An 18753-nucleotide genomic window follows, 5' to 3' on the forward strand; every position below is an offset into this window, starting at 1 on the left:
ACCCAGGAAACAAGGGCTGCTGTATTTCTGCATTTGTACCATGGAAAAGTTACACAAAGAAAGCAAATCACAAGCCTCCTTGAGGATTAGGCCATTGCTAAAATGTTCACATAATGCCCATCGCAATTCTTTTTCATGGGACTGGGAGGCACTGGAAATTTTACCTTCTTTGTACTGTGAATACGGAGGCGTCTCCCCTGAGGGAATGGAAGCTCCCCAGAATAGGGGCTTGTACCTCCATTGCTGTCTCTCTGGCCCAGGCACCTAGCTCAGGGCACGTAGTAGGCTCTCACTAAATGCTTCTTGTTTGACTGATTGTCATGTTTCCCTCTAGAGAAGGTCATCTCCCTTGAGAAAATGTCAACTTGGTGATGGGAGGGGCTGGTTTGTTTTTTTTCCTTTGTAACCCCCACAACCCAATGCCGAGCCGGGTGCCCGGCAACCCCGGGAGTGCTTCCTAAAGGATTGGTGATGGATTGGTTGATTTGAGAAGAGGAATTGGGTTGTCTGTGATATAAGGAGACTGGGTGGGGCGGGGCCAATGAGGGAGAGAGTACTCCAAAAACCTAAAACTTAATAAAAGGAGAGGGAAAACCCCACAACTTACAAGTCCAGGCAGGCCAGCGGGGCCAGTATCACCTTTTTGACCCTGTTAATAAAATTTAAAAGCAGATTACTGAAAGGCATAAGAAAGGTGAGAGACAGGAAGGAAGGAAAGAAAGAAAGAAAGAAAGAAAGAAAGAAAGAAAGAAAGAAAGAAAGAAAGAAAGAAAGAAAGAAAGAAAGAAAGAAAGAAAGAAAGAAAGAAAGAAAGAAAGAAAGAAAGAAAAAGAAAGAAAGAAAGAAAGAAAGAAAGGAAGGAAGGAAGGAAGGAAGGAAGGAAGGAAGGAAGGAAGGAAGGAAGAAAGAAGAAAGAAAGAAAGAAAGAAAGAAAGAAAGAAAGAAAGAAAGAAAGAAAGAAAGAAAGAAAGAAAGAAAGAAAGAAAGAAAGGAGAGGAAGAAAGGAAAAGAAAAAAGAAAGAGAAAGAAGAGAGGAAGAAAGAGAGAGAGGAAGAAAGGAAAAAAGAAAAGGAGAGGAGGAAAGCAGGAAAGAGAGAGAGGAAAAAAGAAAGAGAAGAGAAAATGAGAGAAAAGAGGGAGGGAGGGAGGGAGGGAGAGACAGACAGACAGACAGAGACAGAGACAGAGAGAGATGCAGTGGTTTTTATAAAGAGTCAGGAGCCTGAACAAACCACCTACAAAAGAAAGGTAGCCTGCAGTCATGGACAGGGGTGTCGGCCAGCCAAGCTAGGCTCTATTCTGAGGCTGCCAGGAAGCAGCTCCGAGCCCCTGATCAATGAATGACCTTCTGGGCCCCAGTTTCTTACCTGTAAAATGAGGAAGTTGGTATTTAAGACTGCTAAGCACCCCCCATCCCAGGTCTGACACCCTAGAATACTAAAGTAGCTGAGTGTTAGCTTCTCAGCACTCTAGAAACAGGAATGAAAACGTGGGTGTTACCCGAGCCATGTTCTACAGGTGAATTTTAATGGCATCCCATAACTTTTTTGGGAAGGGGGTAAGGAAGGCCCCAAAAGTGCTGTTTAGACAAAAGACAGAGATTGAAGACCGGCAGGACAACTCCAGCCCCGTCGTCAACGGCGGCCAATAATCCATGCCGCTGATTTGGTTCTGCTCTGCCCTTAGACGCTGCAGTGAGGAATTAAGATGGTCACAGCTTAGCAAGACAAAGACCTTGCAGGGCCATGCAGAAATCTGCGGCAGCATCAGGGACCAGACGCCTGAAATCTTATTCCACAGGCCAACACCCTTCTTCCTATACAGCTGAACTCCTTTCTCCAGCCTGGCAGCAGACATTTTATGGTCTCTTAGAACTGGGGGAATTTTTATACTGTGTATATTCTCTCTGCTTTTTAGAAAGAGAGCTCCGTTCTAAGTGTTTTATTTTGTTTTTTGTCACCTCCAGTCGTGACTCTAGCCCTCCTCCCCTCCCACCACAATCCCCCCACCAAGCGAGCCATCCCTCTTAACAGAGATTAAAAAAAAAAGAAAAAGAAGGAAAGAAAGAAAGAAAAGAAAGAGAAAAACAAGTGGTTCGGCAAAGCCGATCGATACATCGTGGGAGGCAGCCGAGCACTGGAGAAACAGTGCTGGCCCTGGAGTCAGGCTCAAAGCCTGCCCCTGCTGCTTCCTCTCTGTGTGATTTAGGCTAAGGCCCTTCCACTCCCTGGGCCTCAGTTTCCTCATCTGCAAAAAGAGGGGGTTAGGCTTGATTACTTCTGAGGTCCTTTCCAGCTCTAGATTTTTACAAGCCTATGAGTCAAAAAAAAAAATGGGTTCAAACCCCACCATCAATACCTAGCTGTGTGAGCTTGGCCAGATTTCTTTACAGAAGCAACCAGAGGGTTGAAAGCCATCTAGCCCACCCACCCACCCAGGAAAAGAATCTCTATTTGTAACATACTCAACAGGTGGTTGTCCAGCCTCCAAAGAAGAGGAACCTACCACCTCTCTGGGCCTCAGTTTCCCCATCCATAAAATAAGAGGGTTGGGTTTGATGGCCAGGAGCCAATGAGTCAGAGGACATGGGTTTAGATCTCACCTCTGAGAGAGACCTCACCAAATCCCTTCCCCTCTCTGGGCCTCAGTTTTCTCCTCTGTAAAATGGGAAGGTGGGGCTTGACAGGGCCATAGTCCAATTGAGCTCTGATCATTTATGTAATATTTCATGCACATAGCCCCCCCATCTCTGCAAAAACAAAAAGGGAGGGAGGAGCATTTTATCAACTCCTCTCCGGGCTCAATCTTGGTCGTGATCATTTTTTGTTCTTTGGCTTGGTGGGGGGAACTTCCAGAAGAGGATACTCCCTTTTCCAAGGATGACAGGGCACCCGCTGTGCAGTTGCCCCGGGTGCTGAGGGGTTATTTACCCAGGAGCAAGTAGTTATTGAGTAGGAGAGGCCTGAGTTAGGCCCAGGGCTGCCTGACTGTCTATTCCCACACTAGCCTGTTTTTATCTTGCTTTGTATCCTGGGCCTTTACCATAGTCCCTGGTCCACAGTAAGCATTTAATCAATACTCGTTGATTGATTGATTGTCTCTCAGAGTGTTTACAGAATCCCTAAATGAATAGCCTTAGTCAAAGTGAGGCTCCAAAGGAAACATGGAAGCATTTGCAAAGAATGAGTCCTAGACTTGCAAACAACCATTTGATAGATATGACTGATTTGCTGGGGTGGGGTGGGGTGGGGAGAATGCTCTTATGCCCAAACCAGGCAGGATGCTTTCAAGGATGGGCCATGAAAATCCTTCCCAGTCCCCACTTCTGGTGGGCCATGCTCAAGGCCCACTAAATCACTCTTTTCACAATGGGAATGCTTTGTTTAAAATCAAATAAGTATTTTGCCTTTTCCTTATGAGTTACAATTTAAGGGAATGGAAATGAACTCAGAGGCTCATGGGAGCATAGGATCCTAACTCTGGGGCTGGACAGGCCCTCTCAGAGGGGGAAACTGAGTCCCAGGGCCATGAAGTGACTTGCCCAAGGTCACACACAGGTAGTAAGAGGCAGAGATGGGATTTGAACCCAAATCCTCTGATGTTGAGCCATTGCTACAATGATGCTCTAACTTGGAGAGGAATTACATAATCCAGTGTCTTGGAACATTCCCATTTTGAATTTACTCTGTGGTTGAGACTAAGATTAGATGTATTGCTTGGTGCCCAGTGTTTACCTTTTCACCACCCCTTCCAGGTTTACCAGGAATACCAGGATCACCAGGCAAGCCCTTGGAAATGAAAGGGAAAAGAGCACCCTTAGAAACATGAAGATAAGGCAAGACATGATCATTGAGTCTGAGCTGCAACTACCATGGGGAAATCGAGGCAAGGCTTTCCTGTCTCCTCGCTGCCTTGGATCCCATGGCTGTCAGAAGTCTCACCCCTCTCTCAGTCCTGCTTATGCCTACCCACCTGGGCAGAATGTTTTGATGCCAACTTGCCCAAGATCAAGTGGGAGTGGGAATGGGAATCAGCAGGGAGGGCCACCAGCACCCCAACCCCACATAACAAACTCAGCCCTAACCCTGTCCTGTCCCTCTCCAGTGTACCCTCAGGAATCCTCCTCTATTATTGAACCCCAGGCCCTTCATCCCAGACCTCTTCCTCAGCTTTTCTGTAAAATCAAGGTGTTGGACTTGGTGGCCTCTGGGCCCCTCCCTGCCAACTCTGGGCCTAGTATTCTAGGCTTCCTCCCTAAGCCCTCCCCAAGGCAGGCTGCTTCTTCTCTTTCCCTGCCTGACCAAAGCTCCTTCCAGGGGAAGGAACATGACACCAAACCTGCCTTCCGGACTCACCCTCAGCCACTGCTTTCCTCCTCCCGAGCTCTCCCCTTCCGGCCCAGACCCTTGCTGCTGCTATCTGGGAGCCTCTGTCTCTCTCTCTCTCTCTCTCTCCCCCAATGCCCAAACAGGTTTGGAACCTAGAAGCTGATCAGAGAAATCCTTTCTCCCCCAGCTTCTCCCTGCTTCAGACAATATGGCCTCCTGATTCATCAGCACCTTCCTCTGCATAGTCTACCTCACCCACCCCTCTGAATCAGGCAATTACATATTGAGAAAACATATCAGGACTAAGCCCCTGTTCCTTGCACCACACAGAGGAAGGGCGGGGAGCCTGGCTCTTTCCTTTGTAAGTAGCTCTTGTGCCACCTGCTGTTCATTTGAAAAAACGACCTTGGCAATTACCAGAGATCCAGGAAACTCCACACTGCAGTAATTCTGCATTTGTACTATGAAAAATGCATACAAAAAAAGCAAATCACAGGACCTGCCCTAGTCATTAAACCTCATTAAAATATTACTAGAAGGACCACAGCTAACTTTGAACTCAGGATGTGTTTTTCCTAAGGAAGTGTTGCAAGGCGTGGCCCATGACTTTTGGAAGATGGTTGGGGGTGTGCATTATATAAGGAGACTGGGCAGGGTGCAGTGGACAGGGAGGAGTGCTCTAAAAAAGGAAACTTGGAAAAAGAAGGAGACAAATAAATGTATGCCCTCTCTACCCTGCTCCCTGGCATTTGTGTAAGCAGGCACTGCAAACTAAGCCCCTCCCTGTCCCTGGCCCCTATGCTTTAAGGCATTCCTCCCACACCCCCCCATGCCAACTGGCTACTCACTTGCATGCCCGGGAGGCCACTGGCTCCATCTCTGCCTGGCCTACCCTTCATCACACAAAGAGATTTTCAGAAAAAAGGAAATAAGGACTTTGTTAGAAGTGAAATATACAACTAGAAGCTAATCATTTCCTCCCACCCCCACCCCACCTTGGGATACTGCAAACATCTTTAGAACTGGGGGCTGTTTGTGTATGTGTGTATGAGTATATGTCTATATGTGTGCATGTATGTATTTGTATATGTGTTTATGTGTATGTATGTGTATGTGTGTAGGTGTTTGTAGGTGTGTATTGTGTATATATGTATATGTGATATATATGTGTATATTGATTTCAGACATTTGGCTTCAGATGAAAAGAAAATGACTCATCACCAGCCCACTTATACCAACTTATTAATCTCACAAGACTCACTTTCTGGCCTGGTTCCCCTTGCTGGCCTTTTTCACCCTTCATACCACCAGGAAGACCCTGAAGGCACAAAAAAAAAAATTGATTTTCCATTCAGCCAACAGACAAATGTACAGTATTCTACAGATTAAGAGCAAAACATTGCTAGTTACTCACAGGAGGCCCACGGAGCCCAGGAAGTCCAGGTGAGCCTCGGTCACCTGGGGTACCCTATCAAAGAGGGGAAAAGAATAATGCTTAATGAGGGGAACAAAGTCCACCCACCAACCCAACTGATTTGGCTAGCTAGTTAGAAGACCCACTAGCACCTAGCTGTTCAGAAATCATCTAGCACAGAGGTGGGGAACCTGTGGCTTCAAGGCCACATACAGCCCTCTAGGTCCTCAAGTGCGGCTCTTTGACTGAATCCAAACTTCACAGAACAAATCCCCTTAATAAAAGGATTTGTTCTGTAAAACTTGGACTCAGTCAAAAGGCCACACCCAAAGACCTAGAGGGCCACATGTGGCCTTGAGGCCATAGGCTCCCCACCCCTGACTAGCAGGATGATGCTATAGGACCAAAGATCTTGCAGGCAATTACATTTTAAAACCCCCTAATTTTAGAGGTGAGGTGGAGGCCCCAGGAAAAGAAGTGACTTACCCAAGGTCACACAAAGGATTCCCCATCAAGAGTTGGAAAGGAACCTCAGAAGTTTAGTTTCCTCATCAATTTCCAACAATAGCAACAAGTATTTATTAAGCACTTACCACTCTGCTAAGCACTAAGGATACAAAGAAAGGCAAAAACATGGTCCCTTCCCTCAAAGCGCTTACATTCTAATGTGAGAGAACACATGCAAACCACTGTGTACATAAAAGAGAAATACAGGGTAAATGGGAGGTAATCTCAGAAGAAAGGACTTTGAAGATGGGAGGAGACCAGGAAGGGTCTGCTGCAGGAGGTGAGATTTAAATTGAGTCTTGAAAGGAGGCCATGGAAGCCAGAAGGGTGAGGTGAGGAGGGAGGGCCTGAGGGAGGCACTACTAGGGCAAAAGTCTGGAGGGTAGTATCATGTGCAAGAAAGAGAGAACAGGCCAGTATCTCCAAAAACGGAAGGGAGTAAAGCATGAGGAGACTGGAAAGGTTGTGAAGGGCTTGAAAAGCCCAATCATGGAAGAAACGGAGCAAAGGGAGGTTAAGTGACTTGCTTCTTCCACATTGTACTAGAGATCTAGAACCAAAAGGGACCACAGTTCCTCCATTTTACAGAAAAGGAAACTGAGGCAGGATTTGAACTCAGGTTTTCCTGACTCCAAGTCTAATGCTCCATCCACTATATCATGATACCTCTCAAGAGGTTAATTACGGTGCGTGTGTTATGTGTGCATGTTCATGTGTGTATATATATATGTGTATGTGTGCACATATATATGTGTATGTGTATATGTGTGTACGGTTTCATGTGTATATTTGTGCAAGTATGTATATATGTACACATATGTATGTATGCACTGTATTGTGCACGTATGAATATGTGTAGTATGTGCATGTGCATGTACATGTGTGTGGGCATGGGTATGTGTGTGTTATATGTGTATCCATGTGTATATGTGTGTGGGTATATTTGTATTGTATGCATGTGTGTGCATGTGGTTGTATGCATATTATGTTTGTGTATATGTGTGTATATGTGTATATCTGTGTGCATATATACGCATGCATGTGCATGTGCATGTACTGTAAATGTATATGCGTGCATATATGTATTTTAAATGTGTATATATTTATAAGTGTATGTTTTGTATTTATGTGTGTATATACATATGTATATGCATATTATATATGTGTGTGAATGTATATATGTGTATGTATATGCGTGTATAATATTTTATATGTGTGTATATATATATACGTGTGTGTGTGTGTGTGTGTGTGTGTGTGTTTATTTTCTCATTTCAACCTACTTGCCTTTGAGAGGAAGGCTTGGGGGCTCATTTAGGTTACTACTTTCGAAAAAGATAGCAACTATGTCTCTAAGTATATAAAAAGGCAACTGGATATTCTTCCAAGAGGCTCCTAAGGCCAGCTTGCTGCACATGGACCATGTGTCCATCCACTCTCTTGCACTCCAAGTTGGAAGGGGCCTCAGAGGCCACTGAGTCCAACCGTTACTCGGCAACAAGTCCCCTGCACCAAGCTCGTCATGTGGCCTTTGCTTGTAGCCTCCAATGAGGGGCCCACCTTACTCCTGGCTAGCTTTCTGCCTGTTTGCTGCCCTCCAGCCTCAATCAGCCTCCTTACAGCCTCCCCAGGCCTCCTTACAGCCTCCCCCTATCACTGCTGCTCTGGCCATAGGAGGCCCAGCAGAACAAGACCAACCCTTCTCACCCAAAAGGCAGCTCTCTCCTGTCTCTTCTCCACGCCAAACAGTCCTACCCCAGTTACCTCCACCAAAGCTGGTGCGCCAATGGTCATGAGGGCCTCCGCCATCCTAGCTCCCCTTCCTTAGATGCCCTCCACTTGATCAATGCCCTTATCGATGTCCTTCTTAAACCTTACTTCCCAGACCTGAACACAATACTACAGCTGAGGTCTTGATAAGGGCAGAAGACAGCCAATAATTGCTTCTTAGACTGAGAAGCTCTGCCTCTCTTAATGAAGCCTAGAGTTTCATTAGTTCTTCTTAGTTACCATATCACACTGAGGACTCATGTTGATTTTGTAAGACCACTAAAACCCCCAAATCTTTTTCAGGCAAACTGTGGTCTAGCCACATATCCCCCCTCTTTGAATCCTGCCTGTTATCCAGTGTTAGCTATTCCTCTCAGCTGAGTATCACCTGTAAATCACACCATCTATGCCTTTCTCTGAAATAGCAAAGGGCCAAGTATAGAGACCTGAGGCACTCCACCAAAGACCTTCTTCTAGATCCCCAACAACAGATCAGCAATCACTTATGCTGATTCTTGTAATACTGAGTAGGGGGCATTTTAGATAGGCCTTAAAGAATCATTCTTTGGGATAAAGAAAAAAGAAGCAAGAGGAGAGGAGCTGAGCAGTTCTATTCTTTGGTCCTCAGTCATTAAGGCACAATTGGTCCTATGTCTCCTTTTAGCTTTCCCCCAAACCCCTTTTTTATTGTTCAAATCTAGCTCTCCAACGCTGCACCCATTCTTAGCATCTGCCTTCCTGATACTAGTCTTCCAGGACCAAGTGAGGCTTTCCCCCTCTGCACTGCTGTCTCTCAAACACTGATCAATCCATCTCTTGTGGAGTGTTAGCTGGGGAAAAAAAAAATTGGAGCAAGACCATAAATCAAGCATTCATTCAACAAACATTTACTAAACAGCTACTCTATGGAATAAAGTGCCATTCTGTCTCATCTATCGTCACTGTTTTCAAGGACCTCAGTCTCACAGGGAGACATAGCTACAAGCTTTATGAAGCAAGCAACCACTATGGGCGAGGAAGTGGGTTCCAAAGACAACAGGTATAAATTAATGCTGGCCAAGTACGTAAGAAAGGGACAAAGGCCTCATAGGAGAAATGGGGCTGTGAAGTGGATAGAGTGCCTAGCCTGAAGGCAGGAAGATTCATCTTCCTGAGTTCAAATCCAGCCTCAGACACTTACTAACTGTGTGACCCCTGGCAAGTCACTTCACCCTGTTTGCCTCAGTTTCCTTATCTGTAAAGTAAGCTGAAGAAGGAAATGGCAAATCACTCCAGTATCCTGGCCAAGAAAACCCTAAATGGGGTCACAAAGAGTCACACACCACTGAAACGACTGAACAACAATAACAAAACCTCAAGGGGCCATAGCATGCAAAGTGTAAACAGAGGCAATTCATGAAGGGAAACTTATGTATGGTGTGATGTGCTCAGTCACTCTCAAACTCCTTATCCAGGCTTTTGAAGGGCTTCATGTGTTTCTAGTGATGCCCTCAACTCCTTACCCTCATGTCCAAGTCTTGTCATTTCTGCCTCTGCACCATCCCCCAAATATGCCCCCTGCTCTCCTCTGACATGGCCCCCACCCTGGTACAGGCTGTTATCACCTCCTGCCTGGACTATTGCAGTGGCTGCTGGTGGGGCTGCCTGCCACAAGGCTCTCCCCACTACTGCAGTAGCCGCTGGTGGGGCTGCCTGCCACAAGACTCTCCCCACTCCAATCCCTCTTATTCTAAGCTACTGAGGGGATTTTCCTAAAGCACAGGTCTGATCACGTCACCCCCCTACTCAATAAACTCCAGTGGCTCCCTACTACCTCTAGGATCAAATAGAAAACCCTGTTTCACTTGTAAATTCCTTTAAATCCTGCTGTCTTCTGACCTTTCTAGTCTTCTTACACCTTACAAGTTACTCTGCAATCCAGTAACACTGGCCTTCCTGCCATTCTTCATAACACTCCATCACCCTGTATATAGCTTGCTTTGTATGTATTTGTTTCTATGTTATCTTCCTTATTAGGCTATAAGCTCCTTGAGGGCAGGGGCTCTCTTTTGCCTCTTTTTGTATCCCCAACACTTAGCACAGTGCCTGGCACATAGCTGGTGCTTAATAAATGCTAGGTGACTGATCCTCCTCCAATGTTTCATTGTGGCAGGGAGTCAAGCTTATAGCATGGACCCAGTGATAGATTTTTGTTGGTATACTGAGGACTAGTGTAACCAAGCCTGAAGAGGCCCAAGACCAGGTCAGCCAGAAGGGAAAAAGATGTTTGGTCAAAGCATCTCTTGAAGACCACCTACATATAGATTGTATAGAGGTCAACAGAGTATCCACTCCAATGAAACCATAGACTTCAGCCATTTAATTATCTGATAATTTGATAAATTAATAATTAGATAATTATTTTATAATTAACAATTATTTGATAATTAATACTTGATATCAAATTTGAAATTTTGATAAATTAAAATTTTGATATTTGAAAGGTATAGAGAACAGAGTTCTAGATTTGTAATCAAGAAAATTCAGATTTAAACCCTGCCTCAGATACTTATAAGCTGTGTAGCTCTGGGCAGGTCACTTAACCTCTCTGGGCCTAATCCATAAAATGAGTAAAGTGGACTAGACTGGATGGCTCCTGAGGACCTTTTAAGCTCAAAATCTATGATCCTATGCATGACCTTGGTCAAGTCACTTATCGTCTTTAGAGGAAAGGTTAGCCTCTCTGGGCCTCTGATGGCCCTTTTAGCTCTAGATGTAGAATCTTACGTATGATGTTGAGCAAGTCTCTTATCCTTTCTGGGCCCCAGTTTCTTCCTCTGTAAAATGAAGGTTCTGAACTAGATGGTCTACAAGGTCCCTTATGTTTTCCAGGTCTTGGGATTATTTTAAAATAATATTCATCTGTAAGCCTATGCAAAGTCCCATTCCAAGCAGCAATGGTTATCTTCATCCCCCTACCTCACCTGATCTCCTTTCAGCAGCTCCGTCTCATTTGATCCCTTCAGTTCCCCAATCTGCCCCGGGGGGCCAGGTGGGCCCTGCAGCCCTTGTTCACCCTAGTTCCCCCAAAAGAGAACAAAATATTGAGATCACTCCATTTGGCTAAAGCATATGACATGTAAAGCATGGAGGATGACAGAAGAGGAAATCAGATCAAAGCAAGAGGTCAGAAAGTTACAAAAAGAGAAGACTTACTTTTTCACCTTTGGGGCCCTGGAAATTCAAGCCCATATTCCCCTGAAATGAACATTTTTCAGATAAGAACTCGAGTATCAACAACTACAAAATAGCCTGAAAGAGCTAAAAAGAATATAAAGAAAACAGAAATTACCTTTGGTCCTTGAATTCCTGGTGGCCCAGGAGGCCCCTATGAATTAATCAAGGAATAAAAGGGGAAAAGTTCTATTTATTTTTTAATCAAAATGTCCTTTGATATCAAAACATCTTCGGGTTCAAATGATCTGTGCTTCACCAGCCCTAGGACCCCAAGCCTTTGGGGATCCAGCTTATGGCCAGAATCTCAGCAGCACCAATGACTTCTGGGGCTAACTGTTGTTCCAGGGCCTTTAAGGAAAATCTCGTCACATTCAAATATATCATCAAATGTATCATACCAGCAGGCCACTAGGGCTAGAAAGACAAAATACATTCTTTTGCAGAAAGACCCCAGTTTATTCTTGAAGCAATTTTTTAAAATCTTATTTAGCCTTTCTTCAAGAATGTATTTGGGTTTGCAAACTTCATGGCACAAGATAAAAGTGAAGCTGGATCAGGGCCTATTTACACATCACCATTATCTGTGCCCAGCCTGTGGTAGAGCCTTCTGAGCTCGTGTTGGTCTGATTAGCCACAGTTGGATACACTGTACCTTGACCCCAACATCGTGATGCCATTTTGGTCCTCTTTGAGAACAAAGGACAACAACATCACATATGGCTTCCACAGTCCACTGATATTACAGGTACCATCAGAAAGCCATGATGTGTCAGATAAGGGGAGGTAGAATGCAAAAAAGGAAGACTGTGTCCCAAACCCAAGCCATCTTCATTGTTCAGGGTCAGGACATGCTAATTGAGAAACTATCATCTGGTTTTGCCCCTTACCTTGATGAAGGCCTTGAGCTCTGACAGATAGGAGTCTGTCCTCTTCTGAAAATTCTCTAACTATTCGAATATTTACTCTTCCTTCCAATGTGAATAAGTTCAAGATAGAGGGATAGGACTGAACCTGTAATTTCATTGGCCCAGGGAACCCCAAAGTGAAGAAACTTCTTCTACCAGTGAAGGTGGGCACCTTCTCTGCAACACTTAAAGAGCCTGGTGATCACATGGCCACGAGGGGTCAAAGGTGGGCCTGGCACCACAAAATGAATCAATAAGCATTTATTTGATGCCTGACTCTGTCACCAGGAGTCCCATCACAACCATCTACTACCTTTGTGACCTGGGGTAAGACCCTTCCCTTCTCTGGGCCTCAAGCTCCCCCTCTGTAAAACATGGAGATCGGATTTTTGAGGTCCCTTCTAGCTCTAGATAAGAATACTGTGTGATCTTAGACAAGTCCCTTCCCCTCTCTGGGCCTCAGTTTTCTTCTCTGAGGTTTCTTTCCAGTTCTAGCTCTAGACTCCTACAATCCCACTTTGAGTTAGGCCTTGCAATACAAAGCCCAAAATGAAGCAGCCCCCACCCACGAAGAGCTGCCAGCCTCCAAAATGGCAACCAAAGCCAACAGTCTGACGTTTGTACCATATCGTTATTGACTGGCACAGTGGGTGCCTAATAAATGAACCTTTATGGACTGATCCATCAACTGATTGACTGGTTGAAGAAAGTAAAATGGAAGACTGAACCCTTTCATCTTCCACCTTCCTCCAGGGCGAGTAGGGAAAAGAAATCACACTATCTCCCACTTGGAAGGAGCTTACAAATGCCACGTATGCTGAAAAGAAAGGCTCCAGCCCTTGCTCCAAGATCCTCTGGAAAGCTTACCATCCACCCTGGTAGGCCGGGGGAACCAAGAGGACCTGGACTTCCAGTCACACCAGCTGGGCCCTGTCAAAAAAAGGAAAGCATCAGAGAGAGGAGAGCCAAGCCTCTCAAAGAATGGCACCATTGCGAGAGTTCTCTGCTCTAGAACTCAGAGGCATTCTGGGTGCTCAAGCATCCACATGGCATATGATGCAAAAGCAAAGAAACTGAGCTTGTTTCTCAAGTAGTAGCTGGAGGACAAAGGGAAGGGAAGGGATGGGATGGATGCTTTGTTTGGGGCTTCCAATGAAGAGGTTGCAGACATGGGCTCATAGTGGGGGTGGAACACGGCAGAGAATGCCAGGCTTGTTCAAGCTGTTGGTGAGTTGGTTGAACTGGTTTTTCATTCTTTATTATAAAGGATATGTAGGGGGCATCGATAACAATTTTTAAAATAAATTGTGAAGGAGAAAAGAAAGGGGTCAAAGGTGAGTAGTAGTGAGGGGATAACAGGAACAAAAGGTAAGAGTGAAGGCCGAGAGTATTAAGGGAATGGGCCTGGATGGGTTCACTTGCCAAAAGGTATAAGGAGGCCGTGATAGAAGCAAGAAAGAAAAGGGAGTAAACTAGGGGAAGGACATTCATTTTCCCGGGGAAAAAAATTCTCAGTTATGAAAAGGGTCTTAACATTCTTGAGAAAGGTCTCATTGGAGAGTCAGCAGAAAGGACATTGACTCTGAAGCGTTCAAACCCTGCCTCTGACACAGCTGTGTGACCTTGAACCAGTCCTTTCTCCTCCCCGGGCCTCAGTTTCCCTCTCTAAAATGAAGAGATTGCACTTGATGATGTCTAAGCTCCCTTCCAGTTCTAAATCTGGGATCCTGTGTGTGACCTTGGGCCAGTGCCTTCCCCTTCCTGGGCCTCAATTTCTCCCTCTGTAAAATGAAGGAGGTTGGACTTGATGACCTCTAAGCTCCCTTCCAGTTCTAAATCTGGGATCTTCTGATCACACTGGTCCTCCAGCCCACTCTGACTTGCATGCCACTCTTCTGGATTCCCTCCTACCTCTCAGGCTGCTCCTTCTATGTCTTCATTGCAGGTTCTCCATCTTCTTTCTCAATCCTTAAATGTCAGTGGTTCACCCTCCCCATAGCCCAGGCAGGAAATCTCTGAGTCCTTTTGGACTCCTCTCCCTCATATACCATCCCAGATTCTCCCTCTGTGCCATCCCTCCCTCCCGCTCCCAGAAGGCCAGGAGCATGCCAGGAGCATGGGCCATGTCATAAGCATCCTGGTGTTCTTAGCAGCTAGCATAGTGCCTTGCTGCTTAATAGGGTCTGACCTGAATTCTAATGGAGTCCCAGGAGAGATGTTAACATTACCATCCTCTGCCCTCATCAGGCCCCTTCTACCGCACTGTGTTCAGTCTGGGGGAAGCATTTTTAGGACTGCTTTTTACAAGCTGGAAATCACCAAGAAGCCAAAGAAAGTGGAAATGAAGAAAGAACCTTAAGATCTTAGGAGATAAGGGTCAGGTGAATGTTCAACCTGGAGAAGAGAAGGCTTTAGGGAGAACTGAGGCCCAGAAGAGCTAAGTGACTTGCTCTGGGTCACACAGCTGCTAAATCTGAGACAGGCTCTAGGCTTCTCAGCTCTAATGGAGTACAGTGTTCTATCCACTATACCACACTGCCTCTGAAGGACTGCTACATGGAAGATTGTGTATACCTATTCAGCTTGACTCCAGAGATCTATGACTAGGCCATCAGGAAAACCTGAGTTTAAATCCAGCCTCAGACACTTACTAGCTATGTGACCCTGGGCAAGTCACATAACCTTGGGGCAGCTAGGTGATGCAGCAGATAGAGCACCAGGCCTGGAGTCAGTCTTCCTGAGTTCAAATCTGGCCTCAGACAGTTACTAGCTGTGTGACCCTGGATGATTCACTTCACCTTGTTTGCCTCAGTTTCCTCATCTGTAAAATGAGCTGGAGAAGGAAACAGCAAACCACTCCAGTATCTTGGCCAAGAAAACCCCAAATGGGATCACGAAGAGTTGGACATGACTAATTCATTACACACCTGTCCAGGTACAAAGAAAAACATGGCTCAAGGCTTAAAAACCTAACAAAGTCAATTAAAAAGGGGGGGAGGGGCATCTAGGTGGTGCAGTGGATAGAGCTCTGGCCTTGGAGTCAGGAGGACCTGAGTTCAAATCCAGCCTCAGACACATAACACTTACTAGCTGTGTGGACCCTTGACAAGTCACTTAACCCCATTGCCTAACCAAAAAAAAAAAAGGGAGGGGGCAGCTAGGTAGCACAGTGGATAGAGCACTGGCCCTGGAGTCAGGAGGATCTGAGTTCAAATCTGGCCTCAGACATTTACTTGCTGTGTGACCCTGGGAAAGTCACTTAATCCCATTGCCTAACCAAAAACAAAAAGGGGGGGGGGGCAGTTAAGGTAGCACAGTGGATAGAGCACTGACCCTGGAGTCAGGGGGATCTGAGTTCAGATCTGGCCTCAGACATTTACTTGCTGTGTGACCCTGGGAAAGTCACTTATTCCCAATTGCCTCACCAAAAAAAAAGCAAAAAAATTAAAAAATTAAAAAACTTGCAGAGAGGCAGATCTAGGTATGAGGTAAAGGAAAACTACCTAATAGTTAAAGCCATCCTAAAGTGGAATGGCCTGCCTTGGAAGGTAACATTAATGTTAATAACTGCAATTAATATTTATATGGTGCTTTTAGGTTTGCAAAGCCCTTAGAGATATTTTTCTCATTTGTGAGATTGGTGATGTTATCTTCCCCATTTTACAGATGAGAAAACAGGCTCAGAAAGGTTAAGTGATAACCAAGGTCATACAGCTAGCAAGCGGCAAAGCTGGGGGGGGGTCACACATTGGGGGCCACACTGTTCTTCCTCACTGGAAATCTACCAGAAAAAGCTAGAAGGCAGGTGATAGAGGAAGTTCTTGTTCCATTTCGGGTTGGCCCCAAACCCGATAGGTGGTCATTCAGATTCCCAAATCAGCTCCCCTGTGTTAGATACTCTGCCAACTTAAAGCCCCATGTACCTATCAGTTGTGATTCTAGAGGACCCCCCCCCTTCAATTTCAGATTTTCCACAAGGTAGCAGTCACAGGTTGGCCAGACTACAGACATCCCACCCAGCTCCAATATTACATGACTCTGTGATCCCCTTCCATTCAGAGAGGGCCCTGTGCTATGTTTCAGAAATTGTACCCTCCTCTCCCTAGCCCCAGTCTGAATAAAGTCAAAATTCACTGCTCTGTGTGGGCACAGGATTACAAATGAAAGAAGTCTCTCTTAGAGTCATTTCCAGGTAGGCCCATTTGGAGTCAGCATTGGAGCTAATCGACAGCATCCTGGGTTTTTTCTTTTGTTCTAACCAGGCCACCAGCACTTACCAAGAACACTCCTGTCCCTAACGCTCTTTCTAACACACTCACTTAGCACAATATAAGCATAAATCTACAGCCAAAGCCACAAACAAAAATTTCCATGGAAACTGAGCAGAAAGAATAAAACAAAGGAAATCTGATCCTCACTGGTGTTATCTAGGCAACGTTTTGTTGAGATGCCAGTTACATGCTAATTTGCACATGTAACAACTTGAAAGTGCCTATGGATGAAAGCTAGGAGGAAAAAGTGGAGGAGAAAACTGGGGAGTGCTTCTTGGATAGCCCCAAATGTGGCAAGCAAGAAAACCTTCAAATGCACTTACTTGTCTTCCTGGAAGCCCTGGATCGCCTGGGTCCCCCTTCGGGCCTGGCAGTGTGGACAGAATTATACTCCCTGGCAGCCCCTAAAAGAAAACCATAAACACAAGGCCCTTGGAAATATCAGCAGTCCCCATCTCCAAACTGGCAGTGGTGGGGAATGAAATGATCTGAGGACCCAAGCTTCCTTCTAAATGTCACCAAAGACAGGGCTGCCTTATCAACAAAAGCCAGGGACTCGAGACCGATAGGGGTGTCCAAAAGGGGACAGAGACAATAGCACAATATTAAGAAACAATGGGAAAGCTTCATCTTCTCAGAGTTCCCATGGCCTTGCTATTGGTTGTAAACTATTTTTCCCTTGTATAGATGAGTCATGCATCCCAATTCCTCTAAAAATACCCCAGAGCTGAATTAGTGCAAATACTCACCTTCATCCCTGGGATCCCAAGAGGACCCTATGTTGAAGAGAAAAAGGGAAAAAAATATCAGCAGACTGTATTGCAACATTCCCCCAAAAGCCTACAGAGCCAATGTACCACAGATGAAGTTTATTCCAACAGTAGTGGGACCAGGAGGTCATCATATCTGAAAATACAATCTAATTTCTACTACTACTACTATCTTGCATCTGACTTTCATTCCCTTTGTGACCTTGAACCAGCCCCTTCCCCTCCCTGGGCCTCAGTTTCCCCCTCTGTAAAGTAAACAGGTTGGACTAGATGGTCCCTAAGGTCTCTTGCAGCTCTAGAGTGAGGATCCTCTGTGTCACCTTGGATCAGCCCCTTCCCCTCTCTGGGCCTCAGTATCCCCCTCTGTAAAAGAAGGGAGTTAGAATCGTCGAGAGATTCTTAACTTGGGTTCTGTGAACTTGTTTTTCTAGTATTTTGATAACTGTATTTCGACATAATTGGTTTCCTGTGCAATCCTGTGCTTGATATCAGTCATTTTAGAAAACACTAATTCTGAGAAAGAATCCCTAGGCTTCAGACCGCCAAAAGGGTCCCTAACACAACAAAGCTTCAGAACCTCTAGAGTACTTAGATCCTACTTGTGATTTTAGACAAGTCTCTTCCCCTCTCTTGGCCTCAGTTTTCCCCTCTGTAAAATTAGAAGGCCATACTAGATGGCCTCTGAGGCTCCTCATGGTTCTAGAGCTAGGATCCTCTGATCTGATGTCACTCCATCTCCCTGGCCCTCAGTTTCCCTATCTGTCAAACAGGGAAGTTAGCTAGATGGCCCCTAAGGTCTTTTCCAGCTCAAGACCCATGACTATGACATTCGAAAATCCATTCAAACTCTGCAGGGAAATCTATCACGATTCTCCATTTGGGGATTCTTCTCAATCCTCGTCTAATTTCTTATTTCCCCATGTGCCAGCCCACCCCTGCTGCATTTCAGTGAACCAAGAGACCAGTTTCCCTTCCCCTCCCAACCCCAGCCTCTTCACTGATTCTAATGTGGGTTTCTTATTATTCAAATTCAACACCTGTAACTTACTGGGGGACCTGGTAAACCTGGAACACCAGAAATGCCTGGGAATCCACGTTCCCCCTAGACAGGAAAGAAAAAGAGGGTAGGAGGATGAATGAATGAACGAACAAACAAATGAACAAATGAATGAAAATGTATACTTAGAGACAAGAATATGAAGTAACTTTGTGAATATACAAGTTGGCTGAAAGTTACGGTCTAAACTACTTCTCTAAAAGACTTTTGAAAAAGTCAGATTAGAACAAATGAAGATCGGCATATTTTTTAGAACCTGACTGGCCACTAATCAATCACAAGCCTGCCCTCACTTATCAGTTGCCTTCTCTCCAAGCTTATCACTTCCTTATTCCCTCTCCATTCATTATTCAAAAGGGGCCCTACTCAGCCCTGTTCACCAAACCCTCATCCCTTCTGATCAAACCCAGGCAGAAAGAGAGAAAGCATCTTTCTTAGCCCTTCCGTTTACTCTGCATGCAGCTCCCCTCCTCACTCATACCCATAGCCACCTTCCAATTTATAAGGGTTAGGGC

General features: G+C 45.3%; 1 protein-coding gene across 1 annotated transcript in view; it reads right to left on the minus strand.

Annotated features, from left to right (window-relative positions):
• COL4A5 (collagen type IV alpha 5 chain) overlaps positions 1-18753 on the minus strand; it is a 205167-nt gene that overhangs the window by 125724 nt on the left and 60690 nt on the right. Inside the window, exons 7-18 of the mRNA XM_020967263.2 lie at positions 18230-18283; positions 17161-17187; positions 16735-16815; positions 13008-13070; positions 11351-11386; positions 11215-11256; positions 10983-11075; positions 5743-5796; positions 5590-5646; positions 5177-5221; positions 3735-3788; positions 608-649 (exon numbers count right to left, since the gene is read on the minus strand). Coding sequence (XP_020822922.1) covers positions 608-649; positions 3735-3788; positions 5177-5221; positions 5590-5646; positions 5743-5796; positions 10983-11075; positions 11215-11256; positions 11351-11386; positions 13008-13070; positions 16735-16815; positions 17161-17187; positions 18230-18283 — 648 coding nt within the window. The remainder of the gene's footprint in view (positions 1-607; positions 650-3734; positions 3789-5176; positions 5222-5589; positions 5647-5742; positions 5797-10982; positions 11076-11214; positions 11257-11350; positions 11387-13007; positions 13071-16734; positions 16816-17160; positions 17188-18229; positions 18284-18753) is intronic.

This window comes from Phascolarctos cinereus, unplaced genomic scaffold (assembly GCF_003287225.1).
Source record: "Phascolarctos cinereus isolate Bilbo 61053 unplaced genomic scaffold, phaCin_HiC Scaffold_8;HRSCAF=390, whole genome shotgun sequence".
In the NCBI taxonomy this organism is placed as follows: Eukaryota; Metazoa; Chordata; class Mammalia; order Diprotodontia; family Phascolarctidae; genus Phascolarctos; species Phascolarctos cinereus.